The sequence below is a fragment of the Pleurodeles waltl genome, chromosome 1_2 (genome assembly GCF_031143425.1).
Source record: "Pleurodeles waltl isolate 20211129_DDA chromosome 1_2, aPleWal1.hap1.20221129, whole genome shotgun sequence".
Lineage (NCBI taxonomy): Eukaryota > Metazoa > Chordata > Amphibia > Caudata > Salamandridae > Pleurodeles > Pleurodeles waltl.
In genome coordinates, this window is record NC_090437.1 from 965,988,354 (window position 1) to 966,012,715 (window position 24,362).

At 44.8% G+C, this 24,362-nt stretch overlaps 1 protein-coding gene across 19 annotated transcripts in view; it reads left to right on the top strand.

Annotated features, from left to right (window-relative positions):
- CLOCK (clock circadian regulator) overlaps window positions 1-24,362 on the top strand; it is a 1,126,282-nt gene that overhangs the window by 605,179 nt on the left and 496,741 nt on the right. For all 19 annotated transcript variants that reach the window (XM_069200997.1, XM_069201058.1, XM_069201081.1 and 16 more), the window contains one exon: window positions 17,354-17,472. In XM_069200997.1, the coding sequence (XP_069057098.1) occupies window positions 17,354-17,472 (119 nt within the window). The remainder of the gene's footprint in view (window positions 1-17,353; window positions 17,473-24,362) is intronic.

Sequence of the window (24,362 nt, forward strand, 5' to 3'; positions counted from 1 at the left end):
TGTTGCAGCGCAAAGAGGGAAAGAAAAAACACCCTTAAATACCATAAAACAGGAAGTGACCCACAGGAAGAAAAAGGACACCATCTTGCATAGGGAAAAGTAGATAGAATAGACTGGAGCAGAAACCATAGAGAATAGGGAAGGAGGAATGCTGGGAAGACAGAGGTAACCTGGGAAGGGGAAAAGACATAAAGGACAGAGGAGAAAACAGACCCAAAAAGAAAGAAAGACAGAAAAGAAGAAAGAGGAGTCCCCAAACAGGTAAGAGGGGTCAGGAGATCCCAACAAGACGGAGGGAGAGCGCAGCGCGAGGCCCCTAGTAAGTCCTGGGGCCTCGCAAGGTGCAAGAAAGGCTCGGGGCGCGCCGCGTCTTAGAGACGCGAAGCGCGGCCCGAGCCGAACGCGCGGCTTGTGCCGAACGCTCGGCTCGCGCCGCGCGGTGCGGCGCGACAGTAGGCCCCCCTCCCGAAGGCCCTGGTTTGAAATGAAATAAACGGTGAAAGCGCTGAGTCAGAAGAGGAGCATGAACAGAAGATGCATCTTCCCAAGAACACTCACTGAGAGGATAACCCTTCCAATGAATCAGATACTGCAGACGGGTGTGAAAAAGACGAGAGTCACAAATCTCCTGAACCTCATATTCAGGAACATCATCCACTAAGACAGGAGGAGGACAGGAAAACTGACGGGAGTACGGATCTGGTACATAAGGTTTGAGTTGGGAGACATGGAAGACTGGATGAATCTTCCATGTGTGAGGCAAGTGAAGACGGACAGTGACGGGATTAAGCAACTGGAGAATACGGAAAGGCCCGTAATAGCGAGGTGTGAATTTGTTCTGAGAAAGACGTGAGGGTAAGAATTTAGAAGAAAGCCAAACTTTATCCTGTGGAAGGTAGTCCGGAGTTGCCCTACGTTTCTTGTCTGCTACTTTCTTCATATATCTCTTGGTGTGTAAGAGATTAGAACGAATCAGTCTATGGATTTGTAGAAGACGTTTGGAAAAATGAGTAATAGCGGGTAAGGGAGTGGGAGACAGAGAAGAAGTAGGAAAAGAGGTAGGATGAAAACCATAAGAACAGAAAAAAGGAGTGGTCTTGGAGGCACTATGGACTGAGTTATTATAAGAGAACTCAGCGATAGGGAGATAAGTGTTCCAGTTGCTTTGAGTTGAGTTGCAAAAACAACGAAGGTATTGTTCTAAGCCCTGGTTCAGACGCTCGGTCTGTCCATTGGTCTGGGGATGGAAGCCCGATGACAAAGCTCTATCGATGTTTAGTGTCTTACAAAAATACCTCCAGAACCGGGAAATGTACTGAGGACCTCTATCAGATATAAGAGTATGAGGAAGTCCATGAAGACGGAAGATATGTTCAATGAATATCTGGCTTAATTCTTGGGATGTAGGTAGTTTTTTCAAGGCAGTGAAGTGAGCCATCTTAGTAAAAGAGTCCACAGTGACCATGATTACCCGGTTTCCTGCTGAGAGTGGTAACGAACACATGAAATCGGTGGAGATGGTGTGCCATGGAGTTGGCGGAACCGGCAAGGGCTGGAGTAAACCCGCAGGCCTGGTTCGGGGAATCTTGACTTGAGCGCATGTGGGACAAGCCTGAACGTATGTTTCAATATCATTTTTCCAAGTAGGCCACCAGAAAAATCGGGATAACAGTTCTTGTGTGGCCTTGATGCCTCTATGACCAGCAACCGGTGAATCATGACACATTTGTAATGCCTTTTCTCTCACTCTGTTAGTGGGGATGAATAACAGATCGTGATAATAATAGTATCCTTGTCTCTTATGTAAAAGAGGCCTTAAGTTCTCTATTTCATCATCAGATAGATTGGTAAACCGTTGAGCCCCTCTGACTGCCTCTAAAATGTCCCTTATGAGAGGCAAAGGATAACGATCTTTAATAGTTATTTTATTCAGGCCTCGAAAATCCAGGCAAGGGCGAAGGTCCTTTGTCTTCTTGGGTACGAAAAAGAGAGGAGCCCCAGCCGGAGAAGACGATGGAACAATAAGCCCACTTTGAATATTTTCATCCAAATACTCCTTTAGTACTTCCTTTTCAGTTTCCGTGAGGGAATACATCCTGCCAAAAGGAACGATAGTGCCAGGTTCCAAGGGAATAGCACAATCGTAATCTCGATGTGGAGGTAACACAGGTTTGGAAGGTTTTTGGAAGACATCTTGAAATTCCAAATAGTGTTCAGGAACTCCTTGGACTGTATTTATGGTCGAACCGGTGGTGCCCTCCGTGATAATTGACCTCTTAGGCGACCAATACTTGTCTGAAGCAAAACAGTGCTCGTGACAGAACTGTGAAGACAAGGAAACCGTCCGGGTAGCCCAGTTCACATATGGATTATGTCTGATGAACCACGGGATTCCAAGAATGATGGTATGGTTGGGGGAAGTTATAAGATCAAAGGAAATGTGTTCCTGATGGTTACTGATCTGTAGATTTAGCATCAGGGTAGTTGTATCTACTGGACCCGATGATATCAAAGATCCATCCACCGTGTGAACTTGTTCTGGAACCTCCTTAGGTTGTATAGGAACTTGTTGAGTGGTGGCCCACTTCTTATCCATATAAATGCCACTAGCTCCACAATCTAGTAGTGCCATAGTCTTCTCTAGACGGCCATCAGGTAATTGTAACATTACTGGTAAAGTGAACAAGGATGTGGTATTGTCGTTGAAAGAACTGATGGAAGGTATGGCTGCTAATCCCGTCCCCTCCCTTCTTACAGAGGACGGGAAGCGGCGTTTCCCGATGGCCTTGATGGACGTACTGGACAGGTACGCAGTATGTGGCCGGCAGATCCGCAGTATAAACACAACCCCTTCTTTCGTCTTTCTTCTCGTTCGCTAGGGGAGAGAGGGCCTCGAGTTGTATCCACCTGCATGGGTTCTCCTTCGGTGTCTCTGACAGGAGGGCGAGGTTCCTCAGAACGATGTGGAAAAACTCGTGAGGTGCTTGGTTGAAAAGACCCTCTGCTTTTTCTCTTCTCTGCTCTCCGTTCCTGAAGGCGATACTCGATGGAGAGGGCTTGATCCATCAGGCCACGAAGATCCTCCACTCTGGTGGAATGTACTAGTTCGTCTTTGATCTCTTCTTTGAGTCCTCTACGAAACAAAGTCACCAAAGTACGTTCCACCCAGGTGGTCTCTGCCGCTAGTTGACGAAAGCGTGTAATGTATTGAAGGACTTCTTGTGAACCTTGATGAATATCGCATAAGGCCTCTTCTGCTGAAGCCTCCAATCCCGGACGACTAAACATCAGCTTGAAACGGTTCACAAAGGCAGAATAGTCCGACAATACCGGATCGTTAGATGATACCATCGGGGTTGCCCAGGCCAAGGCAGGACCAGATAGGGCACTGAGGAGATAACCCACCTTTGTTCTGTCGTGGGAGAATTGGGTGGGTCGGAAGGCAAAGTACACTGTCAAGGAGTCAAGGAACTCTCGCAGCTTGGTTGGTTCACCCGAAAAACGATGGGTAGAGGCGGAGAGCGTCGGGACATCACCACTACGGAAGGCCAAGGCCTGTCGCAACGCAGCATTCTCACTGCGTAGTTGCTGTAATTCTTGAGCTTGTTGCTGAATTGTAGTTAGCAGAGCTTGATCCGGATCCGCAGCAGCTACCACAGTGTCTTCCATGGTGTTAGAAGACGTCGGGATGGTTGGGCGCTGCAATCTGTCACGACTCACGTGCTGCTTGCGCCTGGAGTTTGCAGATCTTGAGGCGTGGATCTTGAGGGTTCGACTTTGTCCCAAAAAGGGGCGACTCTTTCTGGTAGCCACGGTGCTGTAGGCGAGGAAACGCCAAGGACAGACCGTGACCGTGAGAAAGTAGCGCCAGAGGGAAAAAACCCCTTCAGAAGAAGAGGAAAAAACCTCCCAGAAGATTCGCAGGGGATTCCTGGAACAAGAACAGAGGAACAGGAATCAAAGGAACTGACGTAACACAGAAATGGCGAAATCCAGAGCCAAGGGCTAGGAAATCAGGAGCGAGGACACTAACTGAAACAGAGAGTGTTGCAGCGCAAAGAGGGAAAGAAAAAACACCCTTAAATACCATAAAACAGGAAGTGACCCACAGGAAGAAAAAGGACACCATCTTGCATAGGGAAAAGTAGATAGAATAGACTGGAGCAGAAACCATAGAGAATAGGGAAGGAGGAATGCTGGGAAGACAGAGGTAACCTGGGAAGGGGAAAAGACATAAAGGACAGAGGAGAAAACAGACCCAAAAAGAAAGAAAGACAGAAAAGAAGAAAGAGGAGTCCCCAAACAGGTAAGAGGGGTCAGGAGACCCCAACAAGACGGAGGGAGAGCGCAGCGCGAGGCCCCTAGTAAGTCCTGGGGCCTCGCAAGGTGCAAGAAAGGCTCGGGGCGCGCCGCGTCTTAGAGACGCGAAGCGCGGCCCGAGCCGAACGCGCGGCTTGTGCCGAACGCTCGGCTCGCGCCGCGCGGCGCGGCGCGACATTATCATTCCCCTGGCCAACTCAGGTACACTTTAAGCCCCTTTCATGGCTATTGAAGGGCTTCTAGCCGTGGCAGTTTCTGCACATCTCCTCAGCCGCAGTGTTGCAGAGGGCACAGTACCCACAAACGTCATGGATCAGGCAGCCAGACGTTGCCCGCTGGAGTTTCCAAGACGGCTTTCTCTCTGAGAGGCTTTTTGTCTCGAGTGTTGATCAGGCCTGCTATATGCCTTTCTGCCTATACCACTTCTGCCCAGAGTTCTCACAAAGATCAAGAACAACTGGGTCAATTTATTCTTGTGGCTCTGGACTGGCCATTGAGAGTATGTTATCTTGAGCTACTGAGCATGGACATCGATCCTCCGACCAGGCTGCCCCTTTGGGAGGAACTTCTGTCACAGCAGGGGAAGGTTCTCCACCCAAACCTGTCCAACCTCTGCCTTCTTGTGTGGAGATTGAGCAGCTGCAGTTGACAGCCTTCGTCCTTCCTCCTGACTTCTGATGCTATCTTGGCAGCTAGGCGTTACTCCATCAAGACGGTATATGCCTGCCGTTAGAAAAATGTTGTAGTCTGGTGATCTAACGGAAATGTTGATCCCTTTCTGCCCCCCTTTCTCATGTTCTTTTGTTCATTCTATTTCATGCCCAGCAGGGCTCTGCGCTGGGCACTCTTAAAGGTCATCTTTCTGCTATCTCTGTGCTACCTGATCAACTTCCTCTTTTCGAATCTCCTATTGTACATCGATTCTTGAAAGGTTTTCTTCCCCCCTTCTTCCTCAATCATGCCTCACTGAGACTTCAATCTGGTTCTCACGTTCTTAATGTGCACTCCCTTTGGGCTGCTTCACAATTGTCTCCAGCACTTTCTCATCATCAAAACAGCTTTCCTCGCAGCTGTAATATCTGCCCGACAAGTTAGTGAGCTACAGGCCTTGTCATCTAAGCTGCCCTTTCTATCTGTTCATCCTGACAAAGTGGTGCTTCACACGCGGGCATTCATTCTTCCAAAGGTACTTAAGTCCTTTCATGTAGGTCAGTCCATCACCTTTCCTACTTTATATGCTCCACCTCACCCTTCCAAGGATGAGCACCGTTTCCATTGTCTGGACCCCAAATGAGCGTTGTCATTCTACCTGAACTGCACACAGGAATTCCAGGTGAACTATCAACTCTTCGTGGGGTATGCAGGAGTCAAAAAGGGTCATGCTGGGGATGTGGCCGACCATCCTGGCCGCCAGGATGTGATCCACAGCAGCTCTGCATGAAACTGCTCAAACGGAGACGCAGGCTCCTTCCAGAAAATAAATGCGGCTCCCCTCGGTCCGTGGACAGTGAGCGGAAGCAGAGGGGAAGCCTCCAACAGCCTGCACCGCTCCAAAAGAAGATGACGTGAGATGGGAATCGTGGGAGGCCAGCAGTGGGAAATGGCAGACATGGGGACTCACGTGCCTTGGTCGAGGAGCTATCAGCCAAGAATGCAACACATGCAACTGTTCCAAAACAGGAACGGGGTAGAACACCCGCGGAGATTAGAAGGAGACGTGCAAGCAGGGAGAGACGGAGGAGTACGATTCTGCCTGACCTCAATATGGTGGTCGCCTCGGAGACCCAGACCGGGTAAAAAGTTGGGAAGCACCGATTTGCTCACGCAGGGAGGGGAAAGGGGAAGGGGCCTGGGCAGCGTACCCTGGAACGCCTGGCACACCACGTGCGCTCACCGAGGGCCAGAGAGGCACAGGAACAGATGAGGTCCGGTATAGCGGAAGTGAACTGGATGACAATGTGGTCTGTTGCACTCATGAGGCCTCTGAACATCGGAGCGGTGTGCTATCAGGAGCGGAATGACGGTAAGACTGTAAATAATAATGGGTTCTGCTACCACTACGCTGCACCTTGAGATAGCCTTGAACATGATTTATAGAGCTGCCCTGGTCCCTGAAAAGCCTGAACTCCCCAAACGGTTCGAAGTAGGGGTATTTGGGCCAGTGACTGGAACTACTTTGCTACCCTAGCCCCCTCCCCCACTTATCAGTGAGAATGCAACAAGGCACGAGGCCCCAAAGAGAGTAGTGGACAATAGACAAACAGTCAGTGAGTCGATTTCCCTATGCCTTCGAAGAAAACCAGTCCAATAAAGTCACTAGCTACTTTACCCAGCCACCACAGCGGAACCAAGAGACTGAGCACACAATGGCATTGACGAAAGAGGACCTTCTCACCTCCCTCAAAGATTTCAAAACAGAACTTAAGGAGGAGCTACGAACAGACCTGAATAAATCTCTAGACACCCTGAAGGCAGGCATCAAGGCCCGCCTATCGGTGATACAGACAGACATTGAGGCAATCAGATCCCGCACCATGGATTTGAAAGCTAACTACGCAGAGCTTGAAAAGCGCGTGGCACCACTGGAATAGGACACCAAACGGGATCCACACCCAACTACAGACTGCCATCCTTAAGTGTGAAGACTTGGAGAACCGTTCTGGACGGGATAACATTGGTATTAGAGGCATGGAGGAAGGGGCAGAAGGGCCGGATTTGGAGGCATTCGTGGTTGGGCTCTTTTCCAACCTGTTGGGAGACGACCAGCCAGAAGTGAAATTGGAGAGAGTACATAGAGTGGGCCCACAAAGACTGAGAGATGGGGCCTGAAGCCTGGATGTCTTAGCCAAACTGCACTCCTTCAAAGTCAAGAAGAAGATCCTCCTAGAAGCCCGCAAATGCGAATCGATTTCCTTCCAGGGAGTAACATGTTCTTTATTTCAGGATGTGATGCCTGCCACCCTGATGAGGAGAATGCGATTTAAGCCGGTCACGGATTACCTGAAACAGGAACGGGTAAGGTACAGATGGACATATCCATTCGGCATTTCCTTCAATTTCCACAATAAACCTCACCATTTTACAGACCTGGAGGACGCGGCAACTTGTCTAGGGATCACTGCCTCCAGCGCCAGTGATGAAACTGAAGCAAGAAACCATCAACCTCCAGGCCACTGACAGGCAACGACAAGTGGGCAGTGGCAAAGGCAACGTAAAAGACGACAAATGGGCAAGTAAACAACAGGCATCAGCAAGGCACAGCGAGACACTGTGAGCAGGCGGCTGATCTGGAGAGGACCATCAACCCCATCTGAATAGGAAATGAAACATTAAGGGTTGGAGCTAGCCCAAAAGCTCCCTTCTCAGAGTGATGGATGGAGGCTCCATGGAGGGAGTATTGACCCCATGTGGGGCTCCCCATTTGATCGATATTCTAGACTACTGCTGCTGCACCTGGAAGACCCCCACTAACTAGAACCCGTGTCTTGTTTAGCATCTACTTTATTTTCAGCAGTAAATGCAGAACTGGACCGAAGCCCCCAGAAATTATACCCCAAAGGTTCACTTCATCTGTTAATGAGGAGCCTTGGCTCCGCAGTATGTTCCAGTTTTTAAGTTTTAAATGTTTTATTATGGCATGTCGAGGGGGTGGGCTGGGAAGGGATTGAAGGGGGGACGGGACGGAGGTAGCAGGGTCAGAAGCAGTGGAGAGGAGCGAATTGCTGTTCAACTTTATCACCTGCAGGACCTTTACACTTTAGAAGGCAGATTCTTCCCTAAGCCATGGTTTTTACTGTAGGTACCTGGAATCTTAAAGGCCTCAACTCCCCCCCCCACAAGCGCACTCAATTTTGAAAATATCTACTCGATCATAGGTTGGACATTGTGGCTTTACAGGAAACTCACATGAGAAGATCAGAAGAGCATAGGTTATAGCATAAGACCTACCCCTTGATTTATAGATCATCAGCCACAACCAAGCATAGTGGGGTATGCAGCTAGAATCAGAGATTCACCGGATATACAGGGCATACCTTTTGGGACACTAACCCATAAAATCTCACTCTTTGCAGATGATGATCTGCTTACCTTGAGCTCCCCCCATACATTACTACAAGCAGTCCAGGCTGAACTAAAAGAATTTGAACAGGTGGCAGGATAAACTGAATACTATAAGGTATTAATCTAAGCAGAACCTCAACACCACCCATTAGGACCGACTCGTGTACGCTCACCCTTGACATGCCTAGTTTATGCCTTGCTGTTTCACTCTTCCCTTTTGGTTCACACAACACAGGTTAAGACAGACAAAGAGGGACAGATGTTGAAGGAACGATGCGGGGCCGACGCTGTTCCATAGCTGTAGCGTATGCTCCAAATGCACACCAGTCAGAATTTATAACTGCATTTCTTAATCAGCTATCGGGATTCGCCGAAGGAGAGATAATACTTTGGAGAATTTAACCTGGTTTGGGAACCCGAGCTGTATAGTACCCATCCATAGAGGTCGCAAACTGGAACATTTTCTTGCTCCCTGCAGAAAGAAGTTGTGCAGTTAGGGCTTTTAGACACTTGCCGTATAGCCCACCCCACCACCAAAGACTACACATACTTTTCATATTCTCATAGGACCTATTCCAGAATAGACTATGTATTTGTGAGCCAAACACTACAACAGGACATTAATTCAGCCCCTATTCACGCTCTCACGATCTCAGACCATGCAATGGTAGAAGTCACACTAGATTCGCCGGGACTGAGATCTGCTTTCCTCAGATGGTTCTTTCCGACTCCAGTGTCAAGAGACTGTGTTCTTCGTAACAAACTTAGACTAATTATCAGGGAATATTTCTGACAGAATGACCCCCAAGACACCTCTTTGTCCAATACCTGGGATGCCTTCAAAGCAGTGATAAGAGGGAAATGTATCTCACTAATGACTACCCTAATGAGGCAGAAAACATAGGAGTGACTAACACTTGAGGCAGAACTTATAAAATTGGAAAACTCCCATAAAGACTTCCCTACTCTTGCCCTCCAGTGGCAAGTCACAGCACTAAGGGGGTACCGTTTCAGCTATTTATACCAGTAAAGAAGACTACCTGGCTAACACTGACCTACCTAAACTCACCCCAGCCCAACAGGAAGAACTTGAGGAACCCATTAGGCCAGACGAAGTTCAGAAGGCTATAGACTCTCTTAAGCTTAATAAATTCCCCAGCCCAGATGGCCTGACGGGTCATTTTTATAAAATGTTTGGAACCGACCTAGTCCCCCCTCTGATTACTCTTTTTAACTCCTTTGAAGATACAAGAGCAGTCACCCCGTCGGTGGGTGAAGCCCTAATAAAAGTGATACCTAAAGCGGGTAAGGACCTGACGACCTGCTCCTCTTACAGACCGATTGCCCTACACAACCTAGACGTTACAATGTACATAAAAATACTGGTTACTAGAATTGAGGACCTTATGTTGCACCTGATCCACCCAGATCAGTCAGGATTCATAAAAGGTTGTGAGACCCATGATAATCTTCACAGGGTGATACACCTAATAGAATAAGTGAATAAGACAAAGATACCAGCAATCCTCCTGGCTCTGGTTGCTGAAAAAGCTTTCGACTTAGTGGATTGGTCTTTCCTATTCCAGACACTGAGACAACTGGGGTTTGGGGAAAGAATTAGGACTCAAATACAGGCTACATATGCTGACCCCCCTCGAGAGTCCTGATAAATGGTCAAGCCTCTGAGTTCTTCACACTGGAGCGCGGTACGAGACAAGCGTGCCCATTATCTCTGCTTCTGTTGCCCTCAGTATTGAACCCTTTGCAGCTAGAATCAGAGATTCACCGGATATACAGGGCATACCTTTTGGGACACTAACCCATAAAATCTCACTCTTTGCAGATGATGATCTGCTTACCTTGAGCTCCCCCCATACATTACTGCAAGCAGTCCAGGCTGAACTAAAAGATTTTGAACAGGTGGCAGGATAGACTGACTACTATAAGGTATTAATCTAGGCAGAACCTCAACACCACCCATTAGGACCGACTCGTGTACGCTCACCCTTGACATGCCTAGTTTATTAGTTCGTTGAGTTTCCACCCCTTCCCCTCTTTGTAGATTGTCCCCCCCTTTACATCTTGGGATCGATACGAGTGATACTACTATGAGATGGTTACACATATAACTCTTCTCCCCTACTTTCTCGAGGGGTTTCTTCCTTGACTGATTGCCTGGGAGGGAAGGGATGTAGAGTACAGTATTAATTCTGCTTAATACGTAAATGTTAATGCACTGCAGCCGCTTAGGGTAATATGAAGGGTCACCTTTCATATACAATTACGACGATATGCTGAGCTGTACAATAGCATAATGTTGACCGAAGAAGTCATGGACTGTCGCATCGCAAAGTCCCTCTTTGTATTTGTTTAATTAATAAAAATAAATACAGTTTAAGAAAAAAAAGGGGTCATGCTGTGCAGAAAAGGATCATCTCGAGATGGGTCATGCTCTGCATTAAAATCTGCTACGCATTGGCCAAGAAGCCCTTATGACTTGCAGGCTTAATCCACCAGAGTCAAAGCTGTGACCACTGCATTAGCAGTTCCAGTCCTGGATATCTGCCAGGCAGCAACATAGACCTCCCTGCACACGTTTACCAAACATTACTGCCTAGACAGTCAGGTCTGTTGTGATGGGCATTTTGCTTGTCCAGTCCTGCAGGACCTTCTGATGTGAAATTGGTCTGCAGACCAACCTCCGGGGATGGTATTGCGTGGGTATCTATTCTAAGGTATAAGGAATCTGCAGCTAGAGGTCTATCAGATGAACAAGTTACTTACCTTCGGTAGCCCCTTTACAGGTAGAGACTATGTCTAGCTGCAGATTTTTACTGTACCCCCATCCTCCATGCTCTGTGAACCGCTTCTATGGACAGGGCTGTATACCCTTCAGGGCCCTAGTTATTCACACCAGCGGTCAGTGTTTTTCATGGCTCTGCTCTTCTGGCGTGGAAAGTCGTGAAAAGAAACTGACTTCAGTGCCCCTGGGGGGGCAGTATAGGTGCCATGGATGTCGTTTCCGGGGTGTGGACAACAGTGACAACACACACAGACCATGAGACTGTAGGACGAGGACGGACAGCCACAGCGATGGTAGAGACCATCTTGTGTGAAATAGGAGAGATGAAAGATACCCAGACTAAGGAAATCGTTGCACTCCATCAGAGGCTGGATAAAATTGAGGATGTCTGACCTGGAGGACCACTCTCTCATCTGGGATAGGGAAATAAGTAACATGCAGAAAAATCAGTGTGAATCACAGAGTAAAATTGATGACATGGAAAATTGTACATGGAGTTCAAACCTCCATTTCGTAGGGGTACCAGAAGGGGCTGAGAACACAGAGAACCATCAGAGTGTGTTGCAGTAAATGGAGTTGTTGATTAAATCATGCATTTTGGAGAATCCGCCAGGGGACTTATCCATTATGGGGGCTCAAGGATACCTGCTCAGAGTTCAATAAATACAAAGTGTCCTCGTATAGGTATTGTGAATTTTGTGGATTGTAGAAAAAAGGAACTGATATTCACCAAGGCGATCCAAAAGACGCCATTCACGCTAACTGAGAAAGTACAGGTCCAAATATTCTCAGACATGTCCGTAGCATGAGCATGTAGACTGAGGGACTTTATTTGACTGGTAGGACAATTTAGGGCAGCTGGGGCCCAAGCCTTGATAGTTCAGCAGTCAAAGCTAAAAGTATTTTCCAACTGTCAATTATTCTTGTGTACATCTCTTAAAAAGGGCTGGGATTTATTGAAGACGGTCCAGGCCTGGTGAACAATGTAAAGTATTATACAAATGTTTTCAGTGCCTTTGCTGAAATGTTTTGCTAGGTCTTTTTTTGGAAACTAGGCTATGCTTAGTATGATTTTGAAGAGTAGCAGGGAGAGGAAGGAAGTGGGAGGTTTTCTCTCCTGTGGAAGTGTGTCTGGGTGCTACACCACCACACCCGAGCTAGGAAGAGATGGTTGGGGAAAGGGTGGGCTGTTCCCCCTTCAAGGGTAGTTTGGCACTGTAGGGTGGTGGGTTTGATGAGGGGAGGCACATGGGGTGGATTAGAGCAGATATACCATCAGGAAACCAACTTTGGCCTTAGAACAAGTAGCAAATGTCTTTTGAGGGGTGCGACTTGGGTCGGGCATTATTCTGTTTATTACTTAGTTGTCACAGAGAGGGGCTAAGTCAAAGATAGAACAAGCAAAATGTGTTAGATTGGTGTAGTTCTGTGCAATGTAAATGGCATTCTAAACAAACAGAACTAAGGGGCTATAATGAATCGGCTTTCTTCCTTCAATTCAGAAGTCATTTACCTGCAGGAGTCCCCCATTAAGGATAATAATCTGAAACTTCACTTCCCCAAGAAATATTCACATGCCTTCTTTGCTTCAGCAGGGCTTGCTGTCTGGCGGGTGGGGATATTTCTTTCTAGATCAGTAGACTGGGAGGTGAAAGAAGTAATAAGGGACAAAGAGGGAAGATGGATCGGGCTGAAAGTCTGGGTGCAATCTTCCTCTCTGAATCTTCTTAATTATTATGGCCTGGTATACGATAACGGCAAGACAATCCCTAGATCAAGTCTCGAATAATTTTTTAGACTGATTCAGCTCCCGCATCTGACAGAGGCACAGGTAGAGACATTACAGGAAGCCATCTCTTTGAGAGGCTGTCACTGTTTTGGTTAAGATGCCCAATACCAAAGCTAGTGGCAGCAATGGGATTTCAACTAAGGTCTATAAAGTGTTTCAGAAAGAATTGCTACCTCATCTGGTACAACTATTAAATGGAATTAAAGTGGGGCTGGATATTCCATCTACCTTTAAAGAATCAGTGGTGGTAATCTTAAAAAAAAAGGATAAACTATCTTCGATTACAAATTTATGTTGCCCAGTAAGCCACCCAACAAGCCTCCTCAATGCAGACTACAAGCTACTTGCAATCAATTGGACATCACATATAGCTGGGGTTGGGCAGATGCTGGTTCACAGGGATCAGAATGGGTTCTTGCCAAATAGAACAACGTTGGCTAATACTCATTATTTGTTACAGGCAGTAGTTTTTTTCCTAGTTGTCAAAAAAAAGGTGCAATAATAATGCTTGGTGCTGAAAAGTTAGCAGGTACAGTACAAGTTAAGCGAGGCAGCCTTCGGGGGGTCCAATATCACCTATACTTTTTGCTTTGTTTATCAACCCACTAGCGGCTAGAATACATAGTGCTGAGATTGTTGCCCCTCCGCTTCAAGGCATGTCCAAGCTTAGATTGTTTGCAGACAATATGGTCTTGTATGTAAAAGCAGATAGGACAAATATCGAAGGGGCCTTAAATATTATTCAAGATTTTTCAAAGCTTGGTGTATATAAGGTCAACCAAGGCAAAATTGAACTGAGGTTCTTCTTTTTGATGCCTAGCAATCTGTTTTACCTCTTGACTTAGTAAAGGAGTATAATAACGGTTGCTCCATTCGCTAGCTTGGGCTTTATGTGACCAATAACTACGCTGATTTAAGATGAACTATATTAAAATTCTGGAGAAGGTGAGAGGTCTTCTGACTAGATGGTTGCTCCTGCCCTTTTTGATAATTGGGAGAGTGACTTTAATAAAAATGTCCATTTTGCCCCTCTTATAGTTTTTGTTTCCAAATCTTCCCTGTTAAAATGAATGAGTTTTTTTTAAGGAGTTAGATTCTCATTTTTTGCTTGAATCTTGTTATTCACTTTCGGTATTAAAGCATTTACAATCTGTGCACATTTACTGCAATGAGGAGGAACCAGGAGCAGATCTCTGGTTACAGCCAGCCTAGTTCGATCATATAAAATTACAGTGTTCCATACATCAGTTAACAACAGGATTAATAGACAAAGCCAATAGAGTAATTTATCAGCACTTAGAGTAGACATATTCCTCCAATCTTCAGCGTTCTCAGTGCTGTAGGACATATGACACACCAGAACATTTCTCAATGAGCAGTGGTCTCTGTCTTGCACAATAAAGAAGTAAATATTCAGCATTATCATGGTGTATAGTAATATAACAACGGAACGACAAACACAGTTGGAGTCCGTTCCCATAATTCCCAACCGTTCACCTCCCGCTTTCATGTCCCGACCAGCTCCATCCAACCAGACCACAAAGAGTTAGACTATCTAATACTCAAGTTCCTGTGGAAGGGTAAAAATTCAAGGGAGAGGTATTCAGTTCTTCATCTTAATAAAGAACAGGTGGGGCTGGCTCTGCCTGAGTTTTTTTTGTACTACCAGGCTGCATGGTTGGATTCCAAGGTTAGAAGAGGTAAAGTTAGAGGGTAGGTGTGGTCCTTTTTTTTGTTTTTTTGAGAAAATGGTGCAGGAGTGTGAAGGCAATCTTACCATTTTTTAGGTTGAGCGTGGCAGCGCACAAGCGCTGCTTTTCCAACGTGTTGGTATGTATCTGGGCTTTTAACCACTCCCATCACTATCACTCGTTCATGGGCTTGCCTTTCAAAAATCCTTTGTTATCATTGGTAAGTACTTTACGTTTGTTCCTCCTTTGGGCGGTTGTGTTACCACCTTGGCCATCGACCCCGTTACATGGATAATTGCACATTTGCCAATAACTTTGACTGCGAACTAACTTCTTTTTCCTTTTGTGTTTCTCCTTGGGGCTCGCGCTCATGACGGCTGTGGCACTTGTCATCGTCTCACTTATGTCAACTGTTTTACTTTTTATTTTCAGTTTGTGTGGCAAGAAAAGTCCAGTTAGAAACGTATTATGCTAATGCTCTAACTCAAGCAGACGCAAGATCCATTGCATTGCAAATGCTTGTTTAAAGATGGCAAGATTCCAGAAATGAAAAAGGTATAAGGTGCTAGGGAAAATTTATTGGGTAGTGAAGAGTTTCTTTAGAGCAAGACAAGTTCCTTCATACCATCGTTTATCAAGGCTGAGGGAATGTCAGGTACTAGGATTATTTATCTGAAAGATAGTATGTAGGGTTTGGAACTCCCAAAATTATCACGGATTGGGTGATTTTTATGTTGGGGCTAGGATTGTAATTTGGGAAGAAGTCCAACAACATATAGGCACTGAGTGACATACATTTTGGAATAGTTTCGTGCAGATTAGAGGTTTTATGACTTAATGAGCCATACTACCGAGGTCTTGATACAAAACTAAACTGACGGGGACGGGAGTTGGTAAATATTCGGACTTCTCTTCGGTTGGGGAATATTTGAGCAAAATAGAGCGGGAGACAGGATGTCGGGCGTCAATCAGAGAATGGCAGCATTTTTCTATGATAGGTTATAAATCTCTCAGAATAGCTAACTTTAAGAGAATGGGTTTTTTATCACGGTGGATGGCATACTATACTCTGTTGGCAATACATAAAATGTTTCCTCCCATCCCCAATAAGTGTTTTAGATATGCCCAAAAGGACAAAGATGATTAGTTGCACATTCTTATTTGATGTCCCAATCTGTTGCAATTTTGGAAGGAGTTTTTTTCAAGCTTTGAGTGATTGTTTATAAATTATAATCCAGCCCAAAGCAAAACTAGTTATTTTCGGGGCATCTATATTAACCTCCCGGTTTGATAAATATTCTCAATATTTTATTACTGCATCTCTAGCCGTAACTAGATCTTTCATATTATAATTCTGGAGGATGATCATGGTTCCAACGTGGTTAGAGAAACTAAAAAGGACATTTATGTTTGAAGAAGCATATATCAGAATGATGTGCAATATGAAAAGGCACATTGCTGTGAGGGCACGTTCAATGCCTTTGGCCAGAATGAACTAGCACTTTTGCATTTTGAATGGATACAACACTTTGGAGGACTTCTCCTGGGCACTTTACTACTTTGCACTTATTGTATAAAAATGCTACTATCCTTTGCAACCTATTTGGATGTGCTAGTCCAATATTAATTCGTACTTTAGCACTTTAAATTGTGATGACACTCTGGAGGGCTTATTCTAGGCACTCCACCATGCTTGCACTTTTATTTTATAAAAATTCTGCTATTTTTTGCAATATATTGTTACTGTTTGAATTCTTCTAATTCTTGCACTGTGTGTCAGGTACACTTTGGAGGGCTTATCCTAGACATTTTACTACTCTGCAATTTCAGTATGTAAAACTACTGCTGTCCTTTGCAACATAGTTGGATGTTCTAGTCATGGATGAATTAGCTCTTGATCACTTTAAATTGTGATGACACTGTACTACGTTTGCACTTGTATTTTATAAAAATGCTGCTATTTTTTACAATGTATTGTTACTGCTTAAACCACCATGTACTAGGAATGTCATTAATGTATGACCGGTACAAGCAATTTACGAAATAGCTACGAACTAAAACAGCCTGACGGCGTCCTCCTAATCGCACTAAGCTGGATGTGCTCGATATATAAACGATTAATTTGACTTTTCCAAAGAGGGTGCAGTACATAAGATCCGGTGGAGGATGTATTGCTGTTTCTTTGCCTGTATCCTATATGTTTCTGATACGACAATATGGGCTGGGGGTGCGGGGGGGGGGACGAAATGTCATAAGTGGTTCTTCAAAAATGTTGATTGCACATTGACACTTTAACTTGTGAAAGGTTGTTATCTTTTTCATGAGGCATGTTTATTATTTTAGGTACTAAGAAATTATGACGCTGTAAGCGATGTACAGAGAGGATGACAATGACTTTTCAAAAGTTTAGTATAGTTCCACAACGAAGTATTTATTAGGGAATCTTTCCATTGCCTCCACTGCTTTGATGATTATGTAAAATGTTCTCATAATAAATGATAAGCTGTGATTATGTTTAGTGGTACTGCTCCCTTTCTCTTCTTTGTTTTTTGTGACATAAGATTTTAAGGTGTGTCCTTTGTTATCTGGTAATCTGTTCAATAAAAATGTTTTAAAAATAAATAAATTCACATTAAAGTTGTTAGCTTATCAGCCTTCTCCTTTTCTCTTTCTTACCTTCTGATGTAGTGCCTATTTCTTCACGCAGTGGTTTTGAAGGAGTGCTTCAACGGTCTCTTCGGCCAACATATGAAGAAAGACTCTGTTTTGTAGCTACAGTGAGGTTAGCTACACCTCAGTTCATTAAGGTTAGTTTACATTTCATCCCTGCAAGTTGAGGCAGTAGTATTTTAGATGTCGTAGTTTGCTATATAAATTAATTTACCTCCATGCTTGTTCTCACCCTTGGTGGCCGGTGTGGTTAGAAGAATACACTAAGGGCCAGATGTAGCAAAGGGTTTTTCCCATTCTGTGTCAGTGGGAAAATGTGTTCGTACATATGGCCCTAAGTGTCATTTACTAACTACATTCTACATTTTCAGTGTTATTTAAAAATTAAATAAAACTTCAGTTGGCTATCTGTAAAAAGGCTCCATTAAGCGAGGACAGAAGGTGAGAGTTGTGATAAAATCAAAGGAGCTATTGAGATGAAAGTTATAAGTAATTTATATTTTATAGATCACATCAGGTTCAGTTTTAAAACAAAAGTTATGTTCTTGTTTGTACCCTAGGACCTGTCCGAGCTCCTGGCCATGTCCATGTCCATGTTATTTGATAAAGGAACAAGTTGGGGCATTCTGATTACCATATAAGAGGGTTAGACTTCCTTAGTCAGGCTGTTTAGTTTTGTTGCCCACAAACATTGAGAGTTACTTCCTCATACCTGTTCTTACTTCATGCAGTGTGTGTCCACACCTCGAAGAAACACACCCAACTGCTTATCTAGCAGGAAGTAGTTTGAACTCTTCAAGGCATGCCTACAAAAGACTACTGTGGCCCATAATCCTTCTGGTTTGCTTGTCTAGAGTAGAAAATAAGGATTTGAAGGGTCAGTCTCCCCTTGCTTTCCTGTCTTTGAAAGTGACTTCCGAATGACCTTTTATGGACTTGATTGGGCCATTTTCTTTGTGCTACTGTTTGTTTCCGCTGTTAATTGTGCCTCTGTTTTTGCTGGCTTCTGGGCCGTCTCTGTGGGATCCAATGGATGGTGGAGGATTCCCCTGAGATTGAAGTGCTTATTGTGGGCCCTGCTCATGACCCTTCACTTGATGCGAGGCGTGTGCCTGCCCACTGTTAGGCCTGGGCGGAGTTCGTAATGTTCTGAAAAAACTCTGCGCCACGCGAGTTTGCGAGCAGCGCGGTTTGGGTAAGTCGCACTGCTCATGCTGATTTTCAGCACCAGGAGTTTCTACTGCGCTGCAAAATCAGCGTGAATGGCATCAAGCGGAGCGCCAGAGTGCGCTAACTTCTTTCTGCCCCTCAAGTAGATTTTCAGCACCTTGAGACCCTAACGGGTGAGTAGCGCGCTTTACAAGTGACTGATTGATTTATTGATTGAGCAGCAGCTTCCTCAACATGATCGGCAGCTTTCTCAAAGTGAGTGGTAGCAACCTGCAGTGACCGCCCGAGTTCAGAAATCTCGCTCACCAACTTAGCGATTCCCCTCACTCACGCTCGCCATCAGTAAGTTGCCTGCGAGAAAAAACTCCACTATGCATGGCTTTGTGGAGTTTTTCGGAACTCCATGCGGAATGTGGAGCGGGTAAAACTCTGCGATTCTGCCGGGGAGATTATTTTTTGCCCACCCCTATCCACTTTTTCTTGCTGTGTTGCCAGCTAGGCTTGAGTTTTCACATATGCTCCCTGCTGGGTTTAGGCTTTCTGAGATGTTAACTAATAAAATGTGCGGTGTAAAATCTGTTAATGGCAAGGTGATGAGGAGACACTGAGACACATGTAGACTATGGTCACACAAAGTGTTGGAATTACAGAATAACTGTAGCAAATGCAGAATTTCAGTAGCGTATGGGTCTATACAAGAAAACAAGAACAAAATACATGGGACATTCATATGTAGAATCTATTCTGATGTTTCGCCTGCTCTCTGCTTGTTTTTTTCTGAATTTAACTTTAACAGCGGTTTTTATTGGTATGTTTTGTATACAATTCCAACATCTAGAAAGTTTACTCTATGCAGTAGGGAGATAATATGCAATCTATGAGGGATGAGTAGGTTATTCTGTGCAGACAACACAATGGATGTTATCAGACCCAGATGGAAGAAGTGCAAGTCCTTTAAGCAGAAGAATAGTCTTCCTGCAATGCTCTGGCAGTACAGTGAAGTTTTCCGTCACTGTCTATTTTGTTGACAAATTAATTATTGATCGTTGTTTAAATTAAAGGACTGGGGCCACCTCCATCCGGCTTTGACAACATCTATTGTGATGTTTGTACAGAAATAACCTACTCATCTCTCAGGGGTTGCATTTCACTTCCTCCGAGTATGTTACATTTATTATCAGCACTTGTAAGCCACGTGTGTCACCCTAGTCTTGGACCATTCCTATTAGTACATCCTTACAACTGACCATTAAGTCCCCATAATATTTGTCTCTTGAGACCCCTGTCTGACGTTGAGGGTCAAAAGGCCTTCTACAATATAGGATAACAAACACACTACATCGTATTACCTTTTTACCATTCATTTTTTTATAAACACACAGCAGTCTGCATCACAGTCACTTCCTTCAGGCTACTCTTGGTTGTGTTTTTCTTTTTTCACTGAGGACACATTTCATTTGTGTTGTTACTTCCATCTTTAAACACTGAATATAGGATAATATTTTTGTATCAAATTTCTCCCCCTGAAAAATACAAAGTGTGTTGGCTGTATGATTTACTAATTTAGATGGCATTCATAATATACAGGAATTTGTGCGGACTATTGAAGCTGTGTACAAATGATACCACTGAGAGCCAACGTTCATTATAAATTACCTATTACCCAGGTTTCCATGGGTTTGAGGGCTGCACTTGTTTTGCCAATAGTGTTTTGTTCTGAGATTGGATTTGCGCCCTTGACTTGAAAGTGAGCCGGTGAACCCCAGCCACCCCCACCTTTTCCCCCGGGTGTGGGCTAGCCTTGGGCTTCCCTTTTTGCCCCATGTTTAGACTGTGCGGTGTGTGTATAATACAGTGGGTGCTCAGAAAAAGACGAGCACTTAAGCAACCCAATGTGTATTACATGTTGCCCCATGCTGTACTCTTACATGCAGCACACGTGCCCTAAGGTAACTATATCTCGCGCCCCTGCCATGTACAGTTTTCTCTTCAGTAACTTTACTGCAGATGTTGCACTGATATTATCAATGGTGTTATACAAGATGTCATGAGTACTGTAATATCTGGGGTTATTAGCGGTGCATGGCAAAGGTGTGAGTTATAGTTTCCTTAGGGCAGTTAATTGTATGTTTAAAATGTGAACCTCAATATAACGTCCCTGTACCCTTTTTTTTTTTTTTTTTTTAGGGGAACTTCTATGTTTTTTTAAATTCTATTTCCTAACTATAAGGTCTCTGTAATGCTTGTTTTTTTCAGTGAATTTCGAAGGCTTTTTTAACTTAAAGTAATTTCAATTACTTTACGTTAATCCAGCCACCACCGCACTCAGCTTTCAGCCGTGCGTGGCAGGGATTAGCCGCCAGCCCTATGGCCAAACCCCTATTACTACCCAACCTCATGCCATGCATGGCCTTTGGCCTAGCGCAGCCTGGTGTTGGCCACAGGACCTGCAACCAGTCCCTCCAGCCTACCCCACAGCACTCATGAAGTGCTTCTTTGTTTGGTGGAGATGTGATCATATTGCTGTGCATCAAGGACGCATCCCCGAAATCATTGGGAAACACGTGTGGGGGGGGGGGTCCTTTTAGTAAGCTGTCCATCTTCCTTGGAAAATGGGGGGAAGACATTGCATATCTCTAATGTATATGGGGCATGGCCAAGGGGTGAGGCTTCTAGGCCATTTTACATACTTGTATTTTTTTTAAAGGGATAGCACAGTAGCTGGTCTCCACAGCAGATGACATGAAAGAACCCACCCGTCACAGTCCCTACATGAGGTACTGTGCTGCAAAAAACAGGAAGGATGCAAACATCACCTTCAATATTTACAGATAACTTTTCATGGTAGAAATGCAGAGGAAACACAATTATTTTCCATTGGCCATGCAAACAAAGTTATGATGATTGGTACTTCAATTTGGGCTCCTTAATGTTTGTGAAATGAGCTTTGTGCCAGAATGAATCCTGCCCTGCATATTTATCTATCATCAGTATGCAGGACAGGATTCATTGAGGACCACAGGGGGAGCTTCAAGGCCTCTGCGGTCCCAGATGGCTCTTCGCCTCCTGCACACAGGGAGCTGCTTGAAATGCAGCTTCCTGTGTGTGGAAGCAATATTTTCATCTCTTTCCTTGCCCGAATGTGTGCAGTCAGGGAAAGAGAGAAAATCTCAGCCACCAGGAAGGTGGAGAATTTTGAGAGCTCTCGCTTGCTGGAAGCAGTGTGTTTGCCTTTGTTTGGCAGGAGCTGTCACGCCTCCTGCCAAGCAAATCCAAACAGCTACCTCCTGAGGGTGGGCATTTTAGGAGTAGCAGGAGCCTGCTCTGGGAGTTGCAGTCCCCAGGGCCATATAAGGCCCCCTCTGGTGTTCTGCACAAAGCCGGCTGCAGGGAGGTGGTAGTCCCTGGGGCCGTATATGGCCTGGGAAGGGGGCCGTGCAGCTTCCTCCTTATTTTTAAACATGTATTGGCCCTGGGAAGGTGGTGGTTCGAAAGGGGAGGGGGGGAGATGGTCAGTGCGGTCCCCGTATCATTTTATTGTTGTTGCCTGGGAGGTGATGATTCTCGGGGCCTAGAGGGGTCCACCACCCCCTACCCCATATTTTTATTTAATCTAGCCCCGGGGAGGTGGTGGTCCCCCAGGCGTTTGAAAGCCCTAGGAGGGGGGCCCCGTGCGTTCCCTCTATTTTTATAATACTACAGATGCTCCCAGGACCTGGCCCACCCGGGGGCAAATTTAAAAGTAAGTGTGGGAGACGAAGCTTGTTTTTTTTTCTTTCTTTTTTTTTTTTTTTAAATCACAGCCACAATTTGTGAATATTCAGGAATTTCGGTGTGATTTAAAAACAAAAATGCTTTTTGGCCCTGGTGGAGTCCCAGGGGGACCTCTGGATCAAGGCTAGTTTTTTTTTTTTCACGTTTTATTTTAAGACTCGGCTGAAGCTGAGTTCCAAAATGGCTGCCAACACTTCCTGGTTAAAGGTTTGGCAGCCAATAAGATCTCCGCACGAGCTCTGGACTATTTGTGCTTCTAGATGTACAAATAGAGAGTTCCTTTTATATTTAAACTACTGAAAGAATTTATACTAAATAAACAAAAAGTGTGATCTCCGGAGACCCAAAGGTACTTTTCTGCCAAATTTGGTGTAATTCCATTCAGTGGTCTCAGCTGCATGCGTGTCTAAAGAGTCTATGAGAACATGGGAAACACACTTTTTTTTTACACCCCTTTTTCTCAGCACCAGCTTGACAGATCACCCCGAAACTTTCCATGCACAACAAAACAAAACTTGACACTTTATTTTGGAAAATTTCATGAAGATTTGTCAAATTATACCAATGATATAGGTAAGTCAAAGAACACTTTTGCTATGGAAACTAAGTCCAGCCAGTAGGTAATATATATATATATCTATTGCCTGCTGGCAGTAGCCAGTAGGTAGTTCTAGTTAGCACCAACTTTTCCCATAGACAAAACATTTTTGTTTTACTAATAACTTTAGTGCTGTTTGACAAATCTTCTAGAAGGCCCCCTCCCACAAGCCTCATTAGGCCCTAGGGACCCCGCCCCTCCAGGGCCGTTTTTAAAGAGAAGGGGAGCCACGTGGCCCACTTCCCCATGCTTTATTAGGCCTGAGGGTCCCCCATCCCCTAGGGCCACAGCTTATGTGATCCCTGGGGCCGAATATGGCTTGAGGAGTGGGTCAGCGCGCCCACCATTACATAATAGTTAAATTGGGCCCATGGGCTGGGATGGCTCTTGGAGTACGCCCCCTCCCCTTAATTAAACAATGCAGCCCGGGCCACCATTTGTTTCCTCAATTCCTGTAATGGGTGGCAGCAACATTTTTCTCATGTTGCTGGCAGCCAACCTGAGCACTCGCTCCCATGGTAGTCTGGCTCTCACGGGAGCGAGATGGCACGGGGGAAAAAGCTCCCTGGGGCAATCAGATCGCTCTATTTTTGAATTGCCATTCCTGCGAGAGTCCACAAAGATCTTGGTACCTGAATTTCTCAAACTACTGAACAGATTTACAGCAAATCAGGCAAAGCACAATCTGTGGACCAAGACCTAGTGTCCTGCCCTATATGGTGTAATTCCGTTCAGCAGTTTTTGTGGTCATGCTTCTTAAAGAAGTCTGTGGAAAATGCACGGGGATGTAGCATTTTGGGATCCTCCTTTTTCTTGGCCCCTGCTTTATGGAACACCTGCAACTTTCCATGCATAAACCAGTTAAAAAGTAGCACCTTTTTGGAAGGTTTTGTAGAATTTTGTCAAATGGGACAAAGTTATTAGCAGAACAAAAAAGGCATTTCCCAAGGAAATGCTGACCTAACTGTAACTCCCCAGTGGTGACTGCCACTGAGATATATTTATTTATATATAATATGTATTCCCTGAAAACTTAGGTGTTGAAATGAGATAACTTTAAAAACATTTTAAAACCAAAAAACTCTAAAAATTGACCAGTTATACTTTACTGAGCTAACTATAACTCGCACCCTCCCCATGCACTGCTTATGCCCTCACATCATTAATGACATGTTAAATTATATTATTAATGACATCACTAATAATACCATAGTCATATACATCATAGTTTTACTAAGTGTACACATATGGGTCCATAGCGTGGAAATACTGTAAGCCTTAGAGGCAAGTGTCATTTTTAAAGTTATATTGTGTATATTGTGTTTACAAATCACTAATGTTTGGGGTGTTAGTAGTGCTCCAGTTAGGCAAGGTAAAGGCTTGAGCATACCTGATGTGGTTTGTAGAGGTATGATTGAAAGTAAGTTGCGGCTTAAAGCCAAAGCCTGTTTGAACCATATGTGAGAAATGCCAACACTGCTGTTG